The 25,175-nt window shown below is 38.9% G+C and overlaps 1 protein-coding gene across 2 annotated transcripts in view; it reads left to right on the forward strand.

The window, feature by feature from the left end:
- The window catches only part of LOC126297501 (protein unc-50 homolog A), a 107,234-nt gene extending 82,304 nt beyond the window's left edge, over positions 1-24,930 (forward strand). Inside the window, exons 6-7 of one of the 2 annotated variants that reach the window (XM_049988386.1) lie at positions 16,490-16,591; positions 24,552-24,930. In XM_049988386.1, the coding sequence (XP_049844343.1) occupies positions 16,490-16,591; positions 24,552-24,688 (239 nt within the window). In that variant the 3' untranslated portion in view covers positions 24,689-24,930. The remainder of the gene's footprint in view (positions 1-16,489; positions 16,592-24,551) is intronic. The other variant, XM_049988387.1, reaches the window with a different exon arrangement.
- The last annotated feature ends 245 nt before the right edge of the window (positions 24,931-25,175 follow it).

Raw genomic sequence — 25,175 nt, forward strand, 5'->3', positions numbered from 1 at the left:
GTGAACCCAAGTGTCGTCGCAAGTTAAAATTTTGTTGAGGAAGTGCTCACCTTCTCTTTCATAACATTCCTTTAGCTCTGTGCACACTCTCAACCTTGTTCCCTTGTGTAGCGGCATCAACTCCTTTGGGACTGATCTTACACATGTTTTGCAGTACTTCAGCTTGTTATAAATAACGTTATGAACTGTACTAGTACTAACTTGAGCCTTATCAACTATCATTTCCACAGTCACATGGCGGTCGGCACGAATAATGTCACTTTCAAGTGATGGAGTCAAAACTGCAACTGGTTGGCCAGAATGGTGTTTGTCAGTCACTGAGTTGCGACCATTTTTGAACTGCTCTGCCCACTTGTATTAATTTGCACGATTCATATTACCTTCACCATAAACTTTAGACATTCTGCAGTATATATCTGCTGGTTTCTCAACAGAATGTTGTTCAACTAATGTGGACGTTTCAAGCGGACTCGCCCTCTTGAAATGTATTTTTGAGGTTATATATATATATATTGATACCTCAGCTGATCAGGGCCCATTCCATTGAAGACACCAACTTAAAGCCATAAAAGTACCAAACTTACTGACCAATTTTCTCTTTAATTATTGAATGACCCTCATAATCCCCACCCCCACCCCCACCCCCACCCCAGAAAGTCCATGCCATATCCCCATTTCCCTTTCCCCTGAATGGAGAATTGCCCCTCCTTCACATTTGCAAGTTACCTTCTTACCTTGTTCTGCTTCATCAACATGTGTTATTAGTCTCTCACACAACCTTCCTCTTCTCAAACATGGTATTCAAGTTGAGCTCTGTTTGCTCTTTCCCCAGGCTGCCTTCTCATGTCCATCTTCCCTGCAGTGAAGACAAGTGGTTTCTACTCTGGTGCACTTCTTTGACACATGATTATAATTGTTATATTTAGACCTTCACAGTTATGGCTTCAAAACCTACATAAACCCTATTTGTGTTGAGAAGGGGATTCCTCAGGGTTAGGTCCTACCTCCACTATGTGGTGAACTGTCTTCTTTTCTTTTAATCCAGTCTTAAATTTTGAAATAAACTACAAGTCAAAATGATCCCTTTCAAGTTCCCATTCAAAATTTTATTCATATGCTACCTATCTTAGTTGATTGGCATCCAAGTCAGGAAGGTCATCGTAGATTATAATAAGAGGTTTTCCTTTACATGGTGGTTTGCCAGAGAGACTCTGTTGCAGTTTAGTATTATTAGTTAGTTTTGCAGTATCATCTTCTGAAATTGTTTGCACGATAACTGTATTTTTTGTCTAACACATCGACTTTATGAATATTTTCCCCTTTTTTGGATTGACAATAGCAGTTCTGCTGTACAACTTTTGAATTCTCATTTGTATGAGACTTTATGAAAACAGTATTGCACTGTTTCTTTATTATGACATTAATTTTATTGGTTACATTTGCTTGTTCATGTGCTGCATCGGTCTGTCTAGCCGCTAGACTGGAATTACAAGGTGTGCTCTTTTTCTTTTGTTCAGTTTTCAGGCTCTCGTTTTCCCATTGATGCTGCTATAATCTCTCCATTATAGTAGCTTGCTGAATTACCCACAAGGAAATTTTTTTCTTTACTTCCTCTGTCTTAGTTATTTTCTTAGGTCTAGAAACCCCCTTATAAATTAAATTTGTACTTTCCTCAAATTTCACCTGAGAGATCATGTTCATTAGATCTTGCTCCCTCTCCCCCCTCCCTCATCTTGTTTGCCATGAGAAAGCTGAGAATGGTGACTCACCTCTCTACATGGCACACTGCATCAGCAGGCCAGGGTGCCGGCAGCTGCGACAGTCGATGCCAGTGTGATGAAACTGTTGACACTGAGTCCATTCAGCTTTTGCCGATGCCACACTGCACTGTGTTCATAGGACGAGCGACTGCCTACTTCTAAAGATGGTGCCCTTTTTTATGATGATCAGCATTCCTTACTCTAACGGCCTGGTCAAACAGGTGAGAAACAGTGCCCACAGCCCACTGCGATTCCTTTTTGCACACCGTGGCATCAACACAGTCCAACAAAAGACAATGTGCTAGACTGCTCTTGCCGGCAGCGAGCAACTGGCACGTTATGAAAACGTATTTTTGCATGATACTTACCACAGCGAACAACATTGTGTATTGTAATTATTCCTATTCAGCTTATAAATCATAATAATACAACAACATTCTGGAGTATTTTGTAATAAAATTCTCAGATAGCAGACTATTTTCCTTTTCTGTCTTTGGACTAGGTGGTTAAGAGTGCACAGCTAGAGTTAGTGAAATTCTCATAATATAACCATTTTCTTCTCTTCCTCAGAGGGAATGCAAATAAAAGCCATAATTAGTTTCATCACAAATATGACGTACGTTTACAGCAAATCAGATGAGCCATTCAAAATTAATGCCACACAGCAACTGGATCGCTGCGGCCTGTCAGTCCCCTGTTTGACCAAGGCCAACAACAGTGGACAACAGTGCATACTGTCTATGCAAGCAGCCCTCCCTCTGTTTGACTTAGCTGTAAGAGGTTGCACTGAGCAAGGTAGCATAATAATTAAGATACTGGACACTCACATTCAGGAGGGGTGATATTTGAATCTCTATCCTTTCATGCTGATATAGGTTTCCCATAATCCATTAAGTGTGAGAAAGTTCTTTGAAGATGATATATGATGATTTGCTGCTCTGTCTGTGTGTATTTTGAGCTTGTTCTCAGACTCTAGTAACTACATTCTCGATTGGATGTTAAACCCTAATATTTATTCCTTCTGAGAATATAAGACAGGCTTCTTCACCAGCTCAAACGTCAGGTCATACATATCGAACCTGAAGTGTCTTTATGAGTAGATTGGTCACTTTACAGCGACATGTAAGAGAGAGGTATCGTGCAAGAAATACGGCAAAGCTGGTCTGCTTGATCATCCTGCTGTATTTGTCTTAGTTTTCTGGGAAACACTTCTGTCAGCAATGTTGCCAATTTTGTCTCTCTTGAAGAAAGCAACGTACAAGATCTAAATGTAATGCACAGTTACATCAAATTGAAAACACCATTCACGGCAAAACAACCATCTGTGTTAGCAACATCATTTGGTTTTGATCTAAAAATATCAATTCAGAAAGTTGGCACAGAATCAAGTAACTAATCACAGTGAACAACAGTGCTTGCTAGTGCACTGTACAGCTTCCTGTGTCACTCCAGCAAGTTGATACAATAGGATTAACAACAAAGTCCTCTGCTGTAAAAATTCCAGTCTCCAGAAAAAAAATATGAAGGGAAATTAGCAGCACAGTATGCATCCAACACTGACCTTGACATGGCAAAACTGCACTATCATGTGCAGATTCCATGGCACCCTTGTTAAACATGCAAGTAACCCACATTTAGGCATGTAGTTTGAAATCCCCTCCCCCATGCTATAATATCAGCTCAAGGCAAAATGCAACATTCTGTAGATAGGAATTCCACTAGCAGTAGTGATAGCTAATGGAGTGTACTGAAAACTAGGAAATCTCGCTCAGGGTGCTTCAGGCAGCACACCATCGCACATCGCACATAGCAGTGTATGTGTTTTGCTGGTAGCAGACTTGAGCATGTGGGCGCCATTTGTCAGTGTCAACCCCGCCTTTTGTCACAGTGCAGCATCAATTGAGGGCTATTGACCAATGTCAAAACACCACTAAAATTGTAGTGGACCTTCTGTATTTCTAATTAATCCTCAAACATATTAGTATATCAGCTCACTATCTTTGGCGGTAACTAAACATTGTATAGTAACATAAAGTAATCAGCCTATTACTCTAAAAGGCTAAATAACAAGTCAGTGATACCTACAAATGTATTTGTAAACAGATAACACTTTTTGTAATTTTTCACCAGTGGCAGCTAAAGTGTTTGGTTTTGGACCCCTTTCACCAGTTTTGGTTTTAAAACACAACATTCATTTAACAAATTCAGACAAGCACTCTTCTTAGTGATTTTTATCCTCTATGTAAAGAAAACTCAAGTTATTGTAATTTAATCTGGATTGTGCACAAAACAAATGCACAATCATTAAAACCTAATGCAATACTTTTGTTTCCCTGTGGTAGACTAATGACCTTTGATGTCAAGGATTTACATGATGTGGAACTCAGACATAGGTATCAGCTGTTGCAACAGTAGTCTCATATAGCCATTCATTTTTGTAATTAAAAAGTACACTGGAACAATTTTGATTTCCAATTATTTAAAAACGTGTTGCAACACTGAATTTAATGTAAATATTTATTCCATTCAACATCAAGTAAAAATACTAACGAAGTTATCAGAGGGCCAGTTCTATTGCTAGATAGATTTATGAAGTGTGATAAAAAATACAGTAAATGATTTTTTTTTTTTAGCAGCAACCACGCTGACATTACATACATTTGGTGTATTTTTTGCAATAGTCTGATCCACTGAGACAGGGAGTGTCCAGAGACTCTAGAGTGAGGTTGCATTTTGTTCATCTGTCTCACATCGTGGATTTCGAACAACCAATGAACATTAAATTCTGTTTCACGTTGCAGAAAAAAGAAACTCATGAAATATGGAAATTGGTGTGTGGTGATATTTTTCTAACTCTGAAGTCTGTTTACAAGTGATATGAGCGACTTAAAAGAGGAAATGAGCCAGTAGAAGACTAAAAACATTTGGGACATCTATTAACCTCAAAAACAGAAGAAAATGAGCAAAAAGTGGAAGAATTATTCATTCAAATAGTCAAATAACTATTCAAGATTTTACCAAAGAATTGAGCATCTTGTATGGGTCCATGCAAAGGATTTCAACCAAAAATGTGCACACAATATGTGTGCAAAATTTGTTCCAGACTTTAGAGTGACCAACAGGAGGAAAATCGTGTGTCAGCTTGTGTGGAGATGAAGGATCGTCTTCATTCAGATATGAAGTTCATGTGCAAACTTGTAACTGGAGATGAAACTTGGGTCTATGTGTACGACTGTAAGACGAAAATTCAGAGTTCCCAGTGGAAAATCAGTGAATATCCTCGCACTAAAAAGGCACATAAGTCAAAATTGAATATCGAAGCATGTATTTTGTTGAAGACTTCTTAGCAAATGGAACTCATTACATCATTGGGAAACATCAACAGAAACAAAAGTAGTGTGTGGTGTATCTCAGGGTTGTGAGGTAGAACCTTTGTACTTTTGTTATGGATGAATTACCTGCTCAGTAATTTCAGTTGATATCTATGATCCATGCAGGTGACACAGTTCTATAAACAGGAGTTACTTACCCGTGATCAATAAATTGCTGTAAAATGCAGGAAAACTTGCACACAATAGTTTGCCATGAAGACTTGCTTTTAAAATACTACGAACAGACACTTCAAGGCAATGTGAGAACTGTACATCTTGATTTAAAAAATCAGTTATATAAAAAAGCATAGTAGCTGTTGTTCTTCCTGTGTTCCTTCCATGATGAATGAAATAGGAAGGGGTATTAATGCTGATACACTATGTTGCCATATCACTAACTACATGGTGACCTTCAGAATACAAATGAAGATATGGGATGCTACATCAGCTCTAACCAGTAGCTTAATGAAGTTTATTTCTGTTCAGACAGTATGCTGTGTATTTTTATGACATCAAATGATCTAGTTTGTCTCTCAAATATACACTGAAACAATAGGTATACTAAATACTGTAATGATAAATCAATACCCATCAGTATGTGTTTTTTTTAAGACAGTGAATTTGTCTTCATGGCCACACAAGACTGAAATACTAGGCTGATAATCAAATTAGACTATCAGTAAAGAAGCATTCGATGTTTGGTCACTTCCTTCATAACTGACTGGGTGTTGATCCTGAGCACCACTGCATACTATTCCTTTGCTTTGCTTTGCTTTGCTTTTTTTGTTAAATTGATATAGACGATCACCATAAATGATTGCAGAAATGCCCTGAGCATCATTCTTTCTACATGAGTGATGAGTCTGCAATCTGTATTTGTAATGTAAGTAGTGGTTATGCTCCACTTTCACATTAACAATTATTGCATTCAGTGCTAAACCAGAGATGGGTCCAATGTGACAGCATCTCGGATGTTCTCTGTAGGATTAAGTCATGTGACCTGAAGGGCCACCCAAGAACCTTCATGTTATAGACATGATTCTTTACACACATGTTGTAAGATTTTGGATGCTATGTTATCCCCCTGAATGTATGAATCCCTGTGGTGTGCTCTAGGCAAATAAATAGATGCACCTGATTGACCAGAAATTTCTTGTATCATTTTCCACTGAAAGATGATGGTGCATTAATCAGGGGTCCCATTTCCTCTTCTGTAAATAATGTAGAGATTTCTCTATCTGTTCAAGTATTGCTCTGTTGACAAATAGAATGCATCACATACTGTTAGCTATTGACAATCATATATTGAACTCAACATGTAACAATATGTATTGTAACTCATCAATCCAAGTGACATTTTACTTTGTTTTGAATGTCCTGTGGAAGTGCTGCTGCACATATCACCATGGATAGCAGTGCGTGCTCTGCAACGAGCTCCTGTGCTGACCACGAGGTTCGTAATGAGTTCTTGTCATAGCACATTCTAGCCGTCCACCAGTATGGTTGACAACAGCTGGATGGCCTTTAGTACATGTTGTCATGCTGCAATACATCTCCCCAGTGTATCCCACATGTGCTCAAAAGGATTTAAGTTGGGGGAACAGGCAGGTCAGTCCATTTATTGAATATCCTCGCATTCCTAGGGCTGCTCCCCCTGTGCAGTTCTGTGCAGCTGCACGTTGTCATCTATAAAAAATGAATTAGGTCAGGTCGAATGCACCCCTGAAAAGACACAAATGGCAAATGAGTACACTGTCACAACAACAGGGTGTATACACTCCAGAACAACAGAGAAACACTCGGGAATTTTTTTCATCCAGGAAAAACGTGGGAGATTTTCATTGTTTTAGGTTGCAGTTAAATTTTTTGTAATTTTGAATGGTAAGAATTGAACGATACCAGTACGCTAACAAAGAATTTTACTTTAGCCCACTACTTCAGTGATAAAACATGTATGAGAATGCACCATTTACAAAAACACAGTGCATACAGAAGTGTCTGCTGGCAGCAACATTTGTCTATGGCCTTAGGATGAAGACTAAGTATTCTTTTTAACAATAAAATGCTGTTGATGAGTATACCGTCACAGCTGTTTACATTTCTAAATGACTCCACATGCGACCGACAGATCATTGATCTGTCAGATGTGTGTCGAATCACTTCATAGTGAGTGAGTGAGTGAGTGAGTGTGTGTGTGTGTGTGTGTGTGTGTGTGTGTGTGTGTGTGTGTAAATCACAGAAATCGGCCACTGAGCGCTGGTCGCACTTTGTGCATGCAATATGGCTGCCTGGCTGGTTAGCAGAGGTGTGTGGCAATGTGGCAACAATTCATTTCTCTATTTGTTAAGCATGAATGTGCAGTTTTGTTTCGTTTTGCTTTGCCCACATTGAGTAAGAAATTTATGTTAGAATTTAAATTTATCCAGAGACCACAAACTTCTCTGAGAACTGAAGTGGAAACCAGAGTTTCCAATTATATTAAGAAGTAAAACAAAATACACCCTCTGATTTTGCAATGATTAAAATTGATGGGACATTTGTAGTCATGATACAGTGGGCTCCCTCTTATGATTTTGAGTTATTTATGAAATAATTATACGCATCATTTACAGTTTCTAACTTCTAAATGAAATGACAGTAAGTGCCTACTGTAATGTTAAGAGAACACTTTAATTTAAATGTTCAGGGTGACTCTATTATACAGTCACACTCAAATCCCTTGTCATTTTGTATAAACTAACTCTACTCCGTACAATTTCTGGTACCACGCACTGTGGAATTTGAGTAACCGCCAGACGTCTTGGACGTCGAAGACCCCTAAAGGTCTCTGCACCATCGCGTCATAAGCTGAGGAGGCACACGCCTCCTGGCCTGCATTTAGTGTGAGGGTGCCACAGTGGAACATGTGGTTCCAGCGACCAATAGCGGCACCCCTGATAGATTACTTAAGCGCCTGCCTCTCGCTCAGCCAGCCAATCTAACCTTGCATATGTCCCTGGACATATCGCCTCACATTAGACAGCTTATTTACTTTCTTGTTCTGTGTACGAGTGGACATGGTTGTTAGGTTTTCTTGTGACTCCATTGTTTCGATCTTGTTGTTGTTCGTTCTGTCCTTTGTTGGTCGTGTCTGTCCTCTCTCTTTGTGTTGTTGTTCGCGGGCCGCTCCGCTGGTCCCGCTGCGTCTTCCGTCACTTCAACCCCTCGACCGTTCTGCTCGCTGTTACAACACAATTTATAATAAGAGTTATGGTAATCAGCAGTGCTGCTATTGACAACATCTCTATGGACTTATCAAGTAAATTGTCTAAATATTTTCAATTAAATTATAAGAATAATGAATAAAAAGAAATTGAGAACTAATAAACATAAAATGAATTGCATTAGCATACTGGAGCGAAGTACTCACCCCATTTGACATCAGTGAAAAATGTAATATATTCCGCAAAGTACCTTACAGTTCCTAAGGAAAGAATTCAAAACAAATTTAATAAATTATGATTCTCATTTTTTAAAATTGTTTTGCAAGTTTTCCTGAAGATACCTAAATCAGCTGCAACTGCCAGTAAATGTAGCAGAACTTCTTGACACAGATACGTTTGTAATACTGATTGAAATTTCTTGGCAAATCTCTTGTCTAGGGTTTCAAGGCGAGCAACTGATTATAGGCAGTATCACATTCAACGGATCGCTGCATGTGTGGGGCCCTTAACAGGTCGCAGAAAAATATTGTGAATGGTGATTTTAGAAGCATTACTTTCAAAGTAAATTTCCATTTATGCAAGATGTGAGATGAATTTCTCAAACCACCCTTATCAAACACTTTGAAGGTCAACCACATAGAAAAATTTTGGACTCTGAAGACCAGCCATTTATTCCATTGTTTAAAATTTGACTGACATATTTGTGTGGTGTTTCTTGTAGCTGTACTCTATGTGTATTAATTTAAACCATTAACTTTTCCTAGTTGTGTATTTGCACTACTTAACAGTGATGTTGCTATTGACTGACTACATCACATGTCCTATAGCCTGAATATCTGCTGTCATTGGCTGGCGAGGTCAAATGACAAGAGCTATGATTGGCAGACAAAGCACTTTGCAATCTGGATTTCAGTGTTTCAGAAGCTACGTAGCTGTATTTAGTGGAATTCATATTTATATTTTCAAAATACGAAAATGTGCAATGTAAACATTGCCACTTATCAAAGATCTTTCCGAATCACTTCGGCAGTGTTCCGGGGTGTATTACATGTTCCCGCCCCTCGCCACATGAGGGTACATCCAACATTGTCAAACAGGATCGTTCTGGTGGTTCAGATGTTGTGGTGTAGGGAGGCATAATGTTGCATAGGTGTACCAACATCCTAGTCTGTGAATGCAGCACCCTCACTGGCCAGTGTTATTTTGACACTGTACTCCTTCTCTGCATATATCTTCAAAGGGGTTGCATTCTACTATTTGACTGTGATTTATTTTTAAGGGTGACAATACATGACCATATCATACTGGAGGAGCTGTATGAATGAGTGGATATTCAGCAAACAGACTGGTCTGCCAGTCTTCCCCACCCCGAATTAAGTCTCATGGAGCACTTGTTGGGAAAGACATTTTGGAGCATGTCCACATGCACTGATGATCATCCAGCAGTTGTAAACTGTACTGGTGGAGGAATGGGATGTCCTATCACAAGAGCTCCTTACGAATATTGTTGCCATTGTGATATCACACACCCTATTAAAAACCATATCCAATTGTTGTGATGCCCAGGGGATCATCATGAATCATTGAGGCTTTAGTTTAATTATTGTCTTTGAATAAAAGTGTCACATCTGTTCATCTCATTCCTTATTTCTTTCAGTTACTTTCTGTACTATACTGTAGCAGTTCTTTCAATGTATAGTCCAAATTTCATCGAACTGTGTTATGTAGCAGTGGCACATCAGGCGGAAGTTTCTTTCGTCCATCGGTTTTGCACATCAGTGTACATTCATTAGACCACCAGTAAACCCTCAGAATTGTTGGAAATTTTCTGGAATACAATTTGATAGGCTATAGTTTACCTTTTCCACTATCCCTTCATCCAACACATTTTTACTTCTTTTCGTGTATATAGTTGTAACTTAAATTGGGTTTCTCTCAACTGTTTTCTGCAGCTTTATTTTCTTTGTATTTTCTCTTCCCTTTCCTTCCGTTCCTTTCAGCCATTTTCTATCTCACATTCTGAGAAGCCCATGTGTATTACTTTTATTTTTCAGTTTTTCTTCTCCCATCTTTTCATTTTTATGTATCATTCCCACTTGTACATTGGCATTATTTCTTTCCAGATGGGATGGGAGTGTACAATGCTCATTATTTAAAATAAAGTCTTATTTATCTAATGAACAGAGGGGGGGGGGGGGGGGAGGGAGGGACTCTCTCTCTCTCTCTCTCTCTCTCTCTCTCTCTCTCTCTCTCTCTCTCTCTCTCTCTCTCTCTGTGTGTGTGTGTGTGTGTGTGTGTGTGTGTGTGTGTGTGTGTGTGTGTGTGTGTGTGTGTGCATGCCATTGGCTATGGTGAAATGGTGAATCAGCTCATAGGCAAGGCTAAGCGATTCAGTATTGAATGGTACTTGTTGTGAGTGAGTCAGTTGCTGTGCAGTAAATATAAGCAGTCATTCTGATGATGACTAATTGTTGCTTTTAGTTGCACTTCCTTTGAGAAAACAAAGAATGTGATCATACCATATTAATAAAAATCTTTGGAAGGAAGTATGGTCATGTGAACACGGTTTTCTTAGTTGTTTTCATATTTCTTGTAAACAATTTGAAATATTACACAAACTCATTGAACTGTAAATCTTTACTAGCTCCAGTTTTTGTACCATTAACCACCTAGTCAAAAGGTAGATATCTAAGAATAAAACCGTTAGCTCTAAGTTCACACAAGCGTATTATAATAGTAATTGAACTATGTTTTGCACAACAATACTCATTTTACAGTATACAATTACAAGTACCAGTATGCATCTGTTTATAAATTTGTTGTTGTTGTTATTGTTGCTGCTGTTGTCTTCAGTCCAAAGACTGGTTTAATGCAGCTCTCCATGCTACTCTATCCTGTGCAAGCATCTTCATCCCCAAGTAAGTACTGCAACCTACATCCTTTTAAATCTGCTTAGTGTATTCATCTCCTGGTCTCCCTCTACGATTTTTACCCTCCACACATCCTTCTAACACTGAATTGGTGATCCTTTGATGCATCAGAAAGAACATGTCCTACCAACCGATCCCTTCTTCTAGTCAAGTTGTGCCAAAATTCCTCTTCTCCCCAGTTCTATTCAGTACCTACTCATTAGTTATGTGATCTACCCATCTAATCTTCAGCATTCTTCTGTAGTGCCACATTTCAAAAACTTCTATTCTCTTCCTGTCTAAACTATTTATCATCCATGCTTCACTTCTATGCGAGGCCACACTCCATACAAATAGCTTCAGAAAAGACTTCCTGACACTTAAATCTATACTCGATGATAACAAATTTCTCTTCTTTATAAATGCTTTCCTTGCCATTGTCAGTCTACATTTTTTATCCTCTTTGCTTTGACCGTCATCAGTTATTTTGCTTTCCAAATAGCAAAACTCCTTTACTACTTTAAGTGTCTCACTTCCTGATCCAATTCCTTCAGCATCACCTAACTTAATTCGACTACATTCCATTATCCTTGTTTTGCTTTTGTTGATGTTCATTTCATATTCTCCTTTCAAGACACTGTCCATTACATTCAACTGCTCTTCCAAGTCCTTCGCTGCCTCACAGAATTACAGTGTCATCAGCAAAGTCAAGGTTTTTATTTCTTCTCCCTGGATTTTAATTCCTACTCCAAATTTTTCTTTTCTTTTCTTTACTGCTTGCTTAATATTCAGATTGAATGACATTGGTGATAGGCTAAAACCCTGTCTCACTCCCTTCACAACCACCGCTTTTCTTTCATGCACATTGACTCTTGTATCTGCCATTTGGTTTCTTTACCAATTGTAAATAGCCTTTTGCTCCCTGTATTATATCCCTGCCACATTCAGATTTTGAAAGAGAGTATTCCAGTCAACATTGTCGGCTTTCTCTATGTCAACAAATGCTATTATATGTCAACAAATGCTATTAACGTTGGTTTGCCTTTCCTTATACACACATCAAAAAAGTTTATCACCCTGGTTCCCAGAACTCCTGAAGTTAGATGTTGACTGTGGATATTGTATCACAGGCACAGTCCCTTTGACTGTTCAGAGATGCCACTAAACCTGCTCAAAGATGTAAACAACAATGCATGAGCAGTGCCTATTAGACTGAGAGGGTCCGACAGCCGATCAGTTCCAGTCATTCCATCAGGAAGGAGGTACACGACTCATGTTGTCTGTAGTTCAACCATGCTTAGACGGTCAGTCCTGCGGTTCGATCGTGTCCGCACTGTTACTTTGTGCCAGGAAGGGCCCTCAACGAGGGCAGTGTCCAGGCATCTCCGAGTGAACCAAAGCAATGTTGTTCCGATATGTAGGAGATACAGAGAGAAAGGAACTGTCGATGACATGTCTTGCTCAGGCTGCTCAAAGGCTGCTGCTGCAGTGGATGACCACTACCTACAGCTTATGGCTCGGAGTAACCCCGAAAGCAATATCATGTGAAATAATGCTTTTCGTGCAGACACAGGACATCGTGTTATGACAAACAGTGCGAAATATGCTGCATGATGTGAAACTTCACTCTCGACGTCCATGGCGAGGTCCATCTTTGCAACCACGACACCATGCAGCATGGTACAGATGGGCCCAACAACATGCTGAATGGACCTCTCAGGATTGGCATGATGTTCTCTTCACTAATGAGTGTCGCGTATGCCTTCAACCAGACAATCGTCAGACGTGTTTGGAGGCAACCTGATCAGGATGAATGCCTTAGACACACTGACCAGCGAGTGCAGCAAGGTGGAGGTTCCCTGCTGTTTTGGGGTGACATTATGTGGGGTTGACTTACGACGCTGGTTGACTATAGTGTGCAGCATGTTCTCCAGACATGAACCCTATTGAACATGCCTGGGATAGATTGAAAAGGGCTGTTTATGGACAACGTGACCTACCAGCCACACTGTGTGATCTACGCTGAATTGCCATCCAGGAATGGGATAATGTGGACCAAAAGTGCCTTGATGAACTTGTGGATAGCACACCATGACAAATACAGGCATGCACCATTGTAAGAGGACATGCTACTGGGTATTACAGATGTCGGTGTGTACAGCAATCTGGACCACCAGCTCTGAAGGTCTCGCTGTATGGTGGTACATCATGCAATGTGTGGTTTTCATGAGCAACAAAAAGGGCAGAAATAATGTTTATGGTCATCTGTATTCCTGTTTTCTGTACAGGTTCAAGAAATCTTGGAACCAAGGTGATGGAATCCTTTTTTTGATGTGTGTATTCTAAGATAAATCATAGGGTCAGTATTGCCTCGCTTGTTCCTACATTTATACAGAGTCCAAACTGATCTTCCCCAAGGTCAACTTCTACCAATTTTTCCATTTGTCTGTAAAGAATTTGTTAGTATTTTGCACCTATGACTTATTAAACTGATAGTGTGGTAATTTTCACACTTGTCAGCACCTGCTTTCTTTGGAATTGAAATTATAATATTCTTCATGAAGTCGGAGGGTATTTCACTTGCCTCATACATTTTACTCCAGATGGAAGAGTTTTGCCATGGTTGGCTCTCCCAAGGCTTCCAGAAATTCTAATGGAATGTTGTCTACTCCCAGGGCCTTGTTTTGACTTAGGCCTTTCAGTGTTCTGTCAAATTCTTCATGCTGTATCATATCTTCCATCTTATCCTCGTCTACATCCTCTTCCATTTCCATAATATTGCCCTAAAGTATATCACCCTTGTATAGATCCTGTGTGTACTCCTTCAACCTTCCTCCTTTCCTGTTTAGGATTGGTTTTCCATCTGAGTTCTTGATATTCGTACAGGATGATCTCTCTTCTCCAAAGGTCTCTGTAAGTTTCCTTTAGATTCATCTATCTTACCCCCTAGTGAAAGCATGCTTAAATTACATCCTTACATTTGTCCTCTAGCCATTCCTGCTTAGCCATTTTGCACTTCCTGTCAATCTCATTTTTGATATGTTTGTATTCCTTTTCACTTGCTGCATTTTTATGTTTTCTCATTTCTTTGATTAAATTCAATATCTCTTGTGTTACCCAAGGATTTATATTAGCCCTAATCTTTTTACTTGTTTTATCCTCTGCTGCCTTCACTATTTCATCTCTGAGCCACCCATTCTTCTTCTGCTGTATTCCTTTCCCTTTTTCTTGTCAAACATTCCGTAATGCTCCATCTAAAACTCTCAACAACCTCTAGTTCATTCATTTCATCCAGATCCCACCTCCTTACCGTTTTGCAGTTTCTTCAGTTTAATCTACAGTTCATAACCATTAAGTCGTGATCAGAGTCCACATCTAGCCCTGAGAATTTAAGACCTAGTTTCTAAATTTCTGTCGTACCATTATATAATCAGGCTGAAACCTTCTGGTGTCTCCAGCTGTCTTCCTCATATACAGCCTTCTTTCATGATTCTTAAATATATGAAATATATTAATACCTGTTTGATTCAGACTTGGAGCCACTTCCCTCAGTGTTTCCACATTTTTGTCATTGGTATGGCATGTATCGTACAAAAACATTGCATGCACCAAATCAGTTAACCATTTGGGTTCTTATCACATTTCTCCCATTTGCACACTGCAGTCTCTTTAAAAAAAATCAAGCTGCCTGCTTTGGGCAAGAGCAACAAAGTGCAGGTGTCCATCCACTTTCTATTTCACCAAGACAAATGTATAGTGTGTAACAAACCACTGTGGGCTGCAGGCACTGCTCGTTCTCTGTTAATCACTTGGGACTGCTGTTGGCAGTTTGTAATATGCTTGTTCATTGCTCGGCATGTCCTCTATTTGGTAGTGATCTGTCGCCATATCTTTAATTTCCATCCTGCGTTTTCCCTCAGGGTAATAAAAAAAGTTTGGGTTAGAATAAAATCACGTAAGAGATGCTTAGAACCTGTAATGAACAAGTTAACTCTGTAACTGGATCAAAATAACAAATTGATTCCAGCAGGAGAATTTCTGAGCATGGAAAGGGATGATCCTGGTTCACCAGACCCAAGTGTTCAGTATGGCTGCAGTAGCAACAGCTGTGTGTTTCGTACCAGATAAGCTCATACGCTGTCTATTAATGTGCAGCATTTCCCTTTGCAGTCACAAAATAACCTTGTCACTTTTCTACATACCTTCACTCTTACCATGCTACACAGAGCAACAAAATGCTAACTACACAAAATAACCTTGTCACTCTTCTGTGTACCTTCTGTGTTAAGCATGCTACACAGAGCAACAAAATGCGCAATAAAATTGAATCACAACATTTACATTACTGTTCACAAGCATTGTCTGCTGCTGTTTCTGAAATGGAAACTATGAACCGAAAAGAACACACTACCAAACCATGCTCGGTTTGATTGTTGCTGTGGTAACTGTCCTGTACACTAATAGTTGTCAGTCTCTTTGTTATTGTGATGCAGCAAATAGTGAAAGACTCGCTGTTAGTTATGGTCCTAAACACCACACTCAGTTTAAACACTTGAAGATGTGTGAAGGGCAAGGAAGAGATTGTGAGGCGGAACAGGTCATAAGCCCTAATCCTGGGTGGCAGAAAAAGAAGATTTTTAAAACAAAAGAACTGTACATTTCTGTTGGCCATTGTTCCTGACATAGTTACTTTCTACCATGGGAAAGACTGCCCATTCTTTGAACTCATGTATTTCTAAGCTGAGGAGAAGACTCATACATATATTATCTGTGATTAATGTAGACTATGTCTCCTGTGTTTTAACTGTTGATGTTTTGTCATGTCTTAATGCAAATAAGAGTAGAAAACCTTCAGACACAACCAAATGTGCATAACAGATCGTCCATCTCTAATATGACTTGCAGGTTCTCTATATCTATCAAGGTAATCATCTACATGTTGCACAGTATGAGGAAATTAGTTTGCATAATTACTTTTTAAGAATGTCAGTGACAATTTGATTATACCTAATTCCAATTGAAGACCCATGATACTTTTTTGCATGTTCAGGAATTTCATTGTGAAAATAAATGAGGGTAGTTAATCACCATACACTGAATCTTTAAAATTTTTGTGAAGCACTGATAAATTGTATCTAATGTATTACTAATAACATTTCTGTGATGGAATACATATATAATGTGTGTGTGTGTGTGTGTGTGTGTGTGTGTGTGTGTATTTTAAATGCTTGTTGTTTCCTTTCCAGCTTTTCTGTATCAACCCTGGTTCGTGGCCAGATTATTTGGAAATACCCTGTGGCTGATCGCCCTTGGCTATTACATCTATATCACATTTTTAGGCTACAGTTGTAAGTATTCGGATATCACTGTGTGTGTGTGGAGGGGGGGGGGGGTTCTTTTTTTAAGGAACAAAAGTACATTAAAAGGTCTTTTGTTTATAATCATTTGTATAAGTGTACATTACATTGGAGTGATGCATTTTATTTATTAATACCAGTTGTTCATGATACGTGTCATAGTTTTTGTGGTCCTCTCCTTCCCCAAATATGACTCTGTAATGCAGATGCTACGAGCATTTTAATGGTACAAGTATACAGTTTTTATATACTAGAGTCTCTTTTACTGTGAAACATTTTAAAGTAGAGTAATTCATTGTAACTACTTGTTAGCAAAAATTTTGTCTTTGCTCTCTTGAAATTACATGTTGAGATACATATTTGTGATTGATCAGTTTTTCTAACAAAAATTGTATTGAATAGTTCAGTGTCAAAGTTAGTTCTTTGATGGTCCATCATTTTAGTAATTTTAGTATAAAGGAAACACAGACCTCAACCTGAAGGTTATTTTAAACAACAGAGGGCTCTACTACACATGGCCCTATTGTAGTTGGTATGCCCTTGCTTTTTTCCAGTCTTTAAACTGACTTACTCAGTGAGTTATGGAAGGACCTACTGTTTAATATTGATTTAAAAACATGATTTAACTTGGAATTTTTGGATACACTATCTGATAAAAACTATTCAGATATTTATTAGGAGACCAGCGTGTCCACCTTCATCTTCGACAGCTTGAACCCTACTAGGGAGCCCTTCAATGAGGTGTCTGAATGTCTATAGAGGCATGGCATCCCATTCTTCCTCGAGATCCAAAACCAGAAGAGGTAGTGGTTTTTTACCCCAGGTTCTGGTGTGAAGTTAAAGTTCAATACCTTTCCCGAAAGTGTTTCATTGGGTTCAACTTGGAACTCTGGGCAGGCTTTCCATTTCAGGAACATTTTGTCCACAAACCATCACCTCATTTACGCTGCTTTATGACAGGGTGCATTGTCATTCTAGTATGAGTTCTCATCACCAAACTGTTCCTCTACTGTATGCAATACACAATGCTTTAAAATATATTCATATCCTTTCGCATTTAGCATTTTCTTACGAACAATAAGGGGACCACTACCTAACCATGAAAAACACTGCCATACCATAAGTTGACCTTTTTTTGTACTTCACTGTTGGCACTACACATGATGGCATGTAGCATTCTCCAAGCATTCACCAACCTCAAACCCTTCCATCAAATCACCACGGCAAATCACCAGTCAACCACTGTTCAGTTGTTTCGCTCGTTACACCACCTGAAGCATCAACTAATGTTGACTATAGAAATGTGTGGCTTATGAGGACCATTGTACCTCATCCTTTTTAATGCCCTATACACGGTCATTATGTTACCTGGAGTGCTGGTAGCATTTTGGAACTCACAAGTGATTCATTTTGCTGACTTCATGTGTTTTTTTACATGGATGAATTTTACTCTGCTTGGGTACTCGTGATAAATCATAAGCTTGCCCATTCATGAGTTTCCTGGGGCAATTATTAATCAAAGTAAATAAATTGTGCCTCTGACACACACTCTTTTATTAAAGGCTGCTGTTTTCATAAGATTAATCCTCCGTCATGAAAATAAGGGTCAATCGCACAAAACTGGGGTCATGAAACATAAGAGGTATTAAGGGGCAAATTTCATTCACTGTTCCCCCTTCCCCCCCTCCCCCCCCTCCCCTCCCCTCGGCATTTCTGTTCTCCACAGATAGATTTAAATGCGCTAAAATGGCTCAACTGAAGGACGGCAGCTGTACCAGATGAGGCAGCCTTATGATTCTTTATAGAGTATGCGAAAGAACTTCCTCCCCTTCTAACAGTAGTTTGGCATATCTTGATAAGCGACAAACCCTCCCGAGTGGTTTTTTTTTACTGTAAAGGGTGACGGGGGAGGGAGGGGGGGGGGGTGGAGTGGTTGAACCCACAGGTCATTTCCATTTCAAGAATTATTTTGAGACTGTAGCATATAAGTACAGGTCCATATTGCTGATTTCACTCTGCCTTATAATTATGGAACATATTTTATGCTTGTGAATGATTACAATTTTGGAGACCGAAAAGCTCCTGTTTAGGGTTTAACAGAGATTCATCATACAATTATTTTATGCAACTCTGATCACTTTGTTCATCCAGATAGGTAGTTTAATGTGGAAATATTGTGTGATAGAAAGGTAGCTTTGGGCATATCCTTAGGGAGTGTTGTAGATCTGATACTTTTCACAACATATACAAATTGGATAGTTGGTAAGTTACAAGTGGTGGTTCGTAAATCATACTATTGCATATAGGGATTTTGTAATACACAAGATTATTTCAGAAAGAAGGAAGCCTTCTAGAATATCTACCCTGGGTCCAGGGATTGACAATTGACACTCATCGTAAACAATTTTATTTGTTATGTATAAGTAGGGGGAAAGGCCCATTTCTTTAATTACACACACACAAAAAAGGTTTGCATCACCTCAGTACCGAGAATTCTGGGACGTGTACAGAAAATTGGAATAGAGATCAACATAAACATCACTTCCTCCCTTTTAATTGCTCATGAAAACCACACATTGCATGTTGTACCACATACAGAGAGACCTTCAGAGGTGGTGGTCCAGATTTCTATACACTCTGGTAACTCTAATACTGAGTAGCACGTCCTCTTACATTGATGCATGCTTGTATTCATCGTGGCATACTATCCACAAGTTCATCAAGATACTGTTGGTCCAGATTGTGCCATTCCGTAATGGTGATTTGGCATAGATCCCTCAGAGTGGTTGGTGGGCCACGTTATCCATAAACAGCCCTTTTCAATCTGTACCAGGTATGTTCGATAGGGTTCATGTCTGGAGAACATGCTGGCCACTCTAGTCGAGCGACGTCGTTATCCTGAAGGAAGTCATTCACAAAATGTGCATGTGGGAGCGTGAATTGTTGTCCATGAAGGCGAATGCCTCACCAATATGCTTCCGATATGGTTGCACTTCCGGTCGAAGGATGGCATTTACGTATTGTACAGCCGTTACGGCGCATTCCATGACCACCAGTGGTGTATGTCCACCTTGCTGCACTCGCTGGATAATGTGACTAATGCGTTCAGCCTGATCAGGTTGCTTCCAAACACGTCTCCGACGATTGTCTGGTTTAACGCGTATGCGACACTCATCGGTAAGAGAACGTGATGGGAGTCCTGTGCGGTCCATTTGGCATGTTGTTGGGCCCAACTTTACTGCACTGCATGATGTTGTGGTTGCAAAGATGGACCTCGCCATGGATGTTGGGAATGAAGTTGCACTCATGCAGCCTATTGCACACAGTTTGAGTCTTAATACAACGTCCTGTGGGTGCACGAAAAGCATTATTCAACATGATGGTGTTGCTTTCAGGGTTCCTCCTAGCCATAATCCGTAGGCAGTAGTTGCCCTTGCGCAGCCCAAGCAAGACATGTCATCGACAGGTACTGCCTCTGTGTCTCCTCCATATCCAAACAACATAGCTTTGATTCACTCCAAGACGCCTGGACACTTCCCTTGTTGAGAGCCCTTCCTGGCACAAAGCAACAATGCGGATGCAGTCGAACTGTGAGATTGACCGTCTAAGCATGGTTGAACTACAGACAACATGAGCCGTGTACTACTTCCTAGTGGAATGACCTTGTACTCATCGGCTTTCGGACCCCCTCCGTCTAATAGGCACTGCTCATGCAGGGTTGTTTACATCTTTGGGCAGGTTTAGTGACATCTCTGGACAGTCAAAGGGACTGTGTCTGTGATACAATATCCACAGTCACTGTCTATCTTCAGGAGTTCTGGGAACTGGAGTGATGCAAAACTTTTTTTGATGTGTGTATTTATTCATCCATCAGATTCTGTTTGTCCATGCAAGCCAAAGCTATTGGCTTTTGGAAAAAGTCAGCAGAGTTCGCAAATTAATGCTAAGAAAACTTATAAACAAAAGACACAAAAAATTTATAAACACCAAAACATCAGAGAATAAATAATACATTACAGAGAAAAGTTCTCAACTACTGCAAGGAACTAATGTGCAAACCTTTCAGCTTAGATCTGAAGATTTGTCAGTTATACAACTGGCCCTCAGTCACTGGGAACAATTACCAACGGTTAAATATCAAGTTATATAGTGAAGAGAAAAGCCTCATATAGATGCTGATTTAACTCCAATAGCAGACTGTAAAATAATTGTTGATTGACATATTTACTATTGTGTGTACATTCCAAGGAGAGTTAATGTACATAATACCTCCTCCCATGTAACTGCACAAAATGCCTATGATGGTTAGTACCGCATTTTTAAAATGTGACCGCGCCTATTCAGGCTGTTTTAGTTTTATTTCTAGACCATGCCCTCTTAGACAAATTATAGATTCAGGTATATCTTCTGAAGAAGGCTCAATTATTTGGGCTGAAACCTTGGTAAAGGTTGGCTTCATTACTGCAGTCGAGACGTTAAGTTTCTTATATATTAGAGAAATTTGAGCTAATTTGGAAGTTTACCAAGGATCATCATTCCTGCACAAGATTTTTAAATGAAACAAGGAAGTTAGGTAATCTAACATAAAGTTTTACATTCGGGAACTAAACGGGCCAGTTGGCTCAACCAACTGCCATGTCATCCTCTGCCAATAGTGTTATTGGATGCGGTATTAAGGGGCATGAGGTCAACACACTGCTCTCCCAATCATTGCCAGGTTTCTTGACCTTTGAACCACTACTAATCAGTTGAGTAGTTCCTCAGTTAGTCTCCCGAGGCTAAGTGCACCTCCTACCAGTCCTCTCACCAAGGGAATATCTTTGCCATTACCGGAAATTGAACCTGGGTCCTCCGCATAGCAGTAGGCATGCAGACCACTCAGCTTTTGTGTCTTTTCCTGTCTTAATATGCATTTCTTTGCATTTATGTATGTTAAGGATCAGCACCAAGGATTCATTTCCTTCTAATCATCTTGCATTTTGTGACAGTTTTCTTATGATATGATCTCTCCTTACAAATACGTGTCATCTGCAAACAGTCTCATATAGCAAGAAGTGTTTCTGCTATATTGTTTAAATATCACCAACAATGACAGTTCTATCAAACATCCTTTTTGTACATCACATGCTACTTTGATTTGTTACGTTGCCACCTTGCTATTAGAAAGTAACCTCCCATTCACATATCTGTTACAGTGTACCATAAGTATGTAATTTTGCCTGCTAGATGATGGTACAGAACTGAATTGAAGGTTTCCTGAAATAAAGAAACATGGAAGTAATTTGAGCTCCACAACATAGCCCATGTACCTCTTCAGTCAACGAGGCAAGCTGAGTTTCACAAAACTGGTGTTTGCCGAGTTCATGTTGTTTCCTACACAAGAGTTTTTCAGTCTCCAGAAAAGCTGTGAAAATGAGAATAAAATATGTTCTATTATTTTGAAATAATTTGACATCAATGAGATAGTTCTCTAGTTCTATGCACCTGTTCTGTGACTTTTCTTGAAGACTGAAATCACATATGCCATTTTCCAAGGGCACTTTATCAATCCAGCCACCAGGATCAGCCAATTCTCATGCATAATTAACATAAAATCTAATGGTACTGCACTAGGTGCAGTGGGCTTTTCTCTATCAAAAGTGTTCATTTATGTTTTATTTCGAATTTGACTCATTTCTGTCTGTCACTTCTGCATCCATGCAGTGGTCACAAATAGGAAATGTATTGTGATCTTCTATGGTAAAGGAGTTTCAAAATATAATCATTTTTAATCCAACGTGGTAAATGAACATCTAAACAGGTAACTTTGGTCCATTAAATGGATTTATGGAGGACCTTTTTAGATTTTTTTCAAAATTCCATAGGCTAGATCTTTCTTTTGAATTCAGTGAATCCTTCAGGGTTAACAGACCTTATGTGTATTTTTAGTTTCTTCTGCATTTGTTTCTTGCCAAGGAGCTGGCTGAATTTGAAACAGCGATGTAGCTCTTTGTGCCATCATGGTAACTTTATAGTATTGTTTTTGAGTGTTGAGTGTCTCCTAGCACTGACACTCTCTTCCATAGTATAAATGTGCCTAGCACATGGCCTATAATAATTCTGAATTTGGGCAGTAATGTTCTTCTTCATGGAACTGAATGTTTTCTGTTGACTGTTCATGTTGTTTCTCATCATCTTATGGTCACACATTTTAATCAGAAATATCTTCCCACTTTTCTGTTGTTGTTCAGGTCTAGTGATTGGTGATGTTGTAATAACCTTTTGCATGCTTATTCTTGCCTGGGAAGTGGAAAATTAAGCCAAGAATGAATAAATGGTGCATATGAGAGTGGGGGGATCACACAAATAGTGACTCAGGTGCATAGTGAGTAAGAGGTGAGGCTGAGTAGGTGAACAGTGCTATCGGAGGCAGAAACTGAACTAGCAGTGTAATAAAATGGCATGTTGAAACAAAGATGTGTGCAAGTAAAGTGCACCAGGATAACCAACCATAGGCACTGTCACAGGGTAGTGTATAATTGGTCTGCGAAACATCTTAATAGCAAAAAATTGTGAATGTAATTAATACCTTAGAAAAACATTTGTGGATCTTTGGACACTTTTAGAAATGCTAAACCTCAAGCTCAATGAATATTTGAGGGTCCAGAACTAGCTCAAATATAAATAAAAATGCAGTTCTGTTTCTTATTGTTATCAACTTCATATATTGTAACATTGCCAACTGAGGGCATCATTAAGCTTGCAGTAGGCCTTCATGAAAGGTATAATTTTTGTGGTATATAAAGTATGTATATTTAAATTGCAACAGACAGACAGTTTTCAAAACAGCAAATACTTGTCCATTGTCTAAATGGGCCACACAATGAGTGAGTACTATGATCAGAATAGAGCAAATCTTTCTCTCCCTCCCCCCCCCCTGCCCCCCCCCCCCCCCCAACACACACACTAGTTTTTAAGTAACAGCAGACATATAGATATTAATAGCAATTCTTGTCAGAGAAAATAATGGCTACTTCTATTTGTGTTTTACTAATTATTCTAAAAGATGTCACTATTGACTTCTGGGGCATAAAATTTATTGGCATTGTCTTTGTGCCACAGTGCAGATATTTCCTGACTTTGTGATTTGTCAAAAGACCTGCTCCTACATTTGGATATACAGTTTTGCCACATCCTTTGCCATGATGTGCAGCTGTCATTGATGTTCTGCCGCAGGTCCACATCTTGCTTCTTTCGAGCTCCAACTTGCTTGCCTTTGAAGTGATTTTCTTCCATTGACTCATTTTTAATAGTTAGCTGAGGATCCTTGGGCTTCTACGTGCAAGACTCATTGTTGGAAATATTGGGAATACTGGTTTTTTGCTTTTTATCTGATTCATAGTAGTAGTAATACTTAGCAGAAAGTGGTTCCCAGTAATCACTTGACTACTATTCTGTGTTCTGTCAACGGAGCTTGTGTAAAAGATGTCTTTAGCCTTCAACAAGTTGAGGACAAGAATGTTTGGCTGCATCTCAATTAACCAAATGTTACTCTGGTTGGTTTTAATCATCTTTTGGTGTTGCAGTTCTTCTTACATCCATGCTTGATATGAAAATAGGATGAGGAATTCTGCCTTATGCAAGACACCTTTTCAGTTACGTTTTTCCCAGACATGTTTCAGCACTTTTTGTACTATCTTCAGTGGTTTATTTTATTTTCTTACTGTAAAATTGTTGTCACGTATTAACATTTAGAGAAATTTTTGGTGCAAAATATTTACCCAGCCAAGTGTAAGAAATTGTTGCTGTGATCAGTGCTGTAATTATCTGTTCATGATTGTCGGTAACTTGGAGACTATAAACTGAGGGTTTTGTGGCTACAGATAGTCTTACCTGTAGGAACATCTTTTCTTAAATTGTTTCATATTTTTGTATCTCCACCAAAATTTTTCTTCTTCTTTTCCTGTTGCAGGTTTGCAAATTCTGCAGAGAACTCATATACTTCTTTATCCACTGACAGTGTTGCTGGCATTGTATGTTATAACATTGATGTCTGGTTGGAATATATCTCAAGATATGATGAACTTTTATGAAAGAAGAGTAACGTAACTGAAGACGTGAATCAGTGAAGTGTTGAATATGTATAACATGTATTATAACAAAGTATCAGAGTGGTAACAAAGGAGATGTTGTAATGTGACAGTATTGTCATAAACAGTGTTCGTGACATTAACTTTTTGTACCCAAGGCAGTGAAAAAAAATAATAATTTGCCTTATTTTCGGTAATGTAAATTAGTTAAATTGTTTCTTTTAATATGTGATTGTAAATATATATTTCAGAGTTTTGATATTTGTTGTTACAGTATAGTGAAAAGCTTTTTCTTTCCCTGAATTAGGTCTTTCACACAAATATATGCAGTCTTCCAGTTTTGTTACTATCACTTACAGGTAAGTTTATTAGATACATGTTGTTTGAAGTGATCAGATTATCACAAAATGTATAATTACAAGAAGCAATTACATTTTTAACCTAAAATCAAAATAATTTATTGTACAAACATTGCCATGACTTTTTATTGCTAATGAAAACTAGAC

The sequence above is a fragment of the Schistocerca gregaria genome, chromosome X, assembly GCF_023897955.1.
Source record: "Schistocerca gregaria isolate iqSchGreg1 chromosome X, iqSchGreg1.2, whole genome shotgun sequence".
In the NCBI taxonomy this organism is placed as follows: Eukaryota; Metazoa; Arthropoda; class Insecta; order Orthoptera; family Acrididae; genus Schistocerca; species Schistocerca gregaria.